Here is a 2,957-nt window from a genome sequence, read left to right as displayed (position 1 = left end):
GGGTTGGGGTCTCTGCAGGCTCTGTCCCTCCACAGGATGGTGCCCACAGGGCTGTCAGTCCCTCCACTTCCCAGGAGTCTGGGTACACAGAAGCAGGGGGACTTTTGGTGTAGGTAGAAACGCAGACTTTGCCAGGAGCCTCCTGGGCTGGGACTGCTCCATCCTTCTGCCGTGGTGTGAGCCCACTGTGAAGTGGGTGACCTTGGTGTTCATACAGACACAAGCACACCAGAACAGGTGCTCTGGTGGGGAGAACAGCACAGCTCTTTATTCCGTTACGCATACGTCACATTTACATGGAAGAAGTGGGGTACAGCAAGTGGGGAGCAGCGTCAGACCAGGGTGACCTTTCAGAGGTGACAGTCCTGCTGCCTCCTCGCACACTTCCCTAGGAGATGGTTTCTTCTCTGTCTGTCAGGGGTCTGGGCCTGGGCTGGGCACAGCAGGGTGAGCAGGCAGAAGGAACCGTGGAGGCAGGAGAAGGGGAATTGCAAAGCTGGTGTGGGCTGGCTCCTCTGGGTAACCCCCCAACCCTTCCCCCCAGGCCAATCCCTCTCCTAGCCCACTTCTCGCCAGTTGCTTTGGGATCTAGCTGCAGTGGGGCCGATGGGGCCTCCCAGGCTCCAGGCTGGACACGGGGCTACGGCCCTTTTGGGGTCTGCAGCTCCTGGGTCCTGGGGAGGCAGAGGAAGGGTGTGAGTCACTCATGGAGGCACTCCCCCCTTCCTCCCCCCTTCCTCCCCCCAATCCCTGCCATCTCCTCACTTCTTGCAGCCTTTGGAGCCTTTCCCCTTCTTGCCAAGCTTGGAGGCGCCCCCGTCCTTGCTGCAGGCTTGGGCTCGCTTTTGTGGAGCTGTCGGGTTATCCAGACGCTTCATCAGCTGCTGCACCCAGGGATCCTTAGGGTCTGCACAGAGCTCGCGCTGAGAACGCTTCCGCGGTAAGAACCTGGGAGATGGGATTAGGAGACTCTTTTCTTGCCCACTGAGTCTCTCCCCCACCCCACACCCTCTACTCAGTTGCCAGCCTGCACCCCCCGCCTTGTGCCCACTCACAAGATCGCTGAGATGGCGCAGCCTATGCTTGGCTCCTGCTTCCGATAGCCGCGGACCATCCTGTAGGGAATCTTCCTTTGGCTGTATTTGAGGCAGCAGTCCTGGGCCCCTCCGTCACTGCCTGTGGGGTGGGATTCACAGGGATACAGGGGCTGCCTGTAGGCTCCTGTCTGGGCGCTCCAGCCCGTCGCCCTACCCCAAGGCTGCTCCTCCATCCAGGGTACCTTGGGTCTGGGGGATGCAGAGTACTAGCACCAGAAAAAGGAGACCCAGAGCCAGCGGCTGTGCCATGGCTGAGACAGCGGCTGGATGTGAGTTTGAGCTGTGGCTGAGGTACACAGCTGCACGCTGGGGGGTTGTGTGTGGGCTGGGTCTGGCCTGCTGCCTATTTATGCGTTCCAACGCTTTCACTTCCTTCATCTCCCCCTACCTCCGCCTTCCTAAAGTCAAGGGCCATCCATTTCTCCACTGCCGACTGGCCCTATCCTGCAGACCCTGCCTTGAGGGGCAGGCTTCCTGGCTTCTCCCCTGGAGCCCTGTGATTGTGCCTTCATTATATTTCAGGTGTCACACTTTTTCTTTCCTTCCAGAAAAATCTGATGATTGGATTATAGGAGGTGCTTTATTTTTTTCTTTCAGGGTAGTAGATGTTTATTAGCAATGTGATGTGCAAGGATCTGCATCTTTGGTTTCTAATGTTGCAGAAGCATCAGTTTTCCCGGTTGAGTATGAGGTTAGCAGTAAGGTTTTCGTATATGGCCCATTTTATGTTGGGAAAGCGCTCTTCTGTTCCTATCTGAGTGAAAAGGGACTGGATTTTGTCAGGTGTTTTTTTTCTGCACTGATTGAGATGGTTGTAATGATATTTCCCCTTCATTCTGTTAACCTGGATCACATTGATTTTGGCATGTTAGACTTGTTGTCCCATCCCAGGAATACACCCTGTGTGATCGTGATCTGCAGTTATTTTAATATGGTACTGCATTCATTTTCTAATATTTTGTTGAAGATTTTTGTATCTATTTGTAAGGGATATTGGATGATGTCTTCCTGTGGTGTCTTTGTCTTTGTGATCAGGAGAGTCTTGGAATGGGTCAGGGAGTGTTAGCTCCACTTCAGTTTTGATAGAGTTTGAGAAGGATATGTGTTAATTCTCCTTTAGATGTAGGGCAGAACTCACCAGTGAAGCCAGCTGATCCGGAGCCTTTCTCTGTTGCAGTGACATCACTGATTTAGTCTCCTTACATATGGATTTGTTCAGATTTTCTCTGTTGTCTTCAGTAAGTTCTGATAGTTAAATTTTTGAAATGTATTCATTTCATATTGATGATTAATTTGGTGTACAGTTGTTTATAGTACTATTTCATAATTTTAATAGATTCATTTATTTTTATTGCAAAGTGAGATATACAGAGAGAAGGAGAACAGAGAGGAAGATCTTCGGTCCAATGGTTTACTCCCCAAGCATCCACAACGGCCGGAGCTGTGCCAATCTGAAGCCAGAAGCTCAGAGCCTCCTCTAGGTCTCCCACGCAGGTGCAGGGTCCCAAGGCTTTAGGCCGTACTCAACTGCTTTCCCAGGCCACAAGCAGGGAAAGCTGAAGGTTTATCAGTGTTTTTAAAGAGCCACATTCCGATTACGTTGATTTTCTCTTCTGTTTTCCTATTTTTGATTTCACATACCTGTGCTTTAGTTTTTATTTCCTTCTTCCTACTCTCTTGGGCTTTTCTAGTTCTTTACACTGTACATACAGGGTATTGAGTTGAAGTCTTCTTCTCTGTAGAGATTTCCAACCACAACCTTTCCCTTTAGTACTGCTTTTGCTGTATCTTGCACATTTTGTTATAACTATGCTTTTGTTTTCACTTGCCTGGAGGTAGTTTGTTTCTCTTAAAAATGTT

General features: G+C 50.5%; 1 protein-coding gene across 1 annotated transcript; it reads right to left on the bottom strand.

Moving 5' to 3' along the window:
• Positions 1 to 235: 235 nt before the first annotated feature.
• CCL21 (C-C motif chemokine ligand 21) lies at positions 236 to 1,417 on the bottom strand. Its single transcript, XM_004581023.4, has 4 exons — positions 1,280 to 1,417; positions 1,056 to 1,176; positions 766 to 948; positions 236 to 674 (listed from the first exon to the last, which is right to left on the bottom strand). The coding sequence occupies exons 1-4, from the start codon at positions 1,344 to 1,346 to the stop codon at positions 641 to 643; spliced, it is 405 nt and encodes a 134-aa protein (XP_004581080.2). The 5' UTR covers positions 1,347 to 1,417; the 3' UTR covers positions 236 to 640.
• Between the last annotated feature and the right edge of the window lie 1,540 nt (positions 1,418 to 2,957).

This window comes from Ochotona princeps, chromosome 14 (genome assembly GCF_030435755.1).
Source record: "Ochotona princeps isolate mOchPri1 chromosome 14, mOchPri1.hap1, whole genome shotgun sequence".
NCBI classification, from domain to species: Eukaryota; Metazoa; Chordata; class Mammalia; order Lagomorpha; family Ochotonidae; genus Ochotona; species Ochotona princeps.
The sequence above is the reverse complement of the archived record's forward strand: the minus strand, read 5'-3'. Positions and strand labels throughout refer to the sequence as shown.

What these genes read in the sequence shown, in the direction of transcription:
- CCL21 (XM_004581023.4), bottom strand. Translation starts at nt 1,346, where the DNA reads ATGGCACAGCCGCTGGCTCTGGGTCTCCTTTTTCTGGTGCTAGTACTC. An exon ending in CTGCATCCCCCAGACCCAAG is followed by an intron (nt 1,177 to 1,279) that starts GTACCCTGGATG and finishes CCCACCCCACAG; the next exon opens with GCAGTGACGGAGGGGCCCAG. An exon ending in TGCGCCATCTCAGCGATCTT is followed by an intron (nt 949 to 1,055) that starts GTGAGTGGGCAC and finishes CCCATCTCCCAG; the next exon opens with GTTCTTACCGCGGAAGCGTT.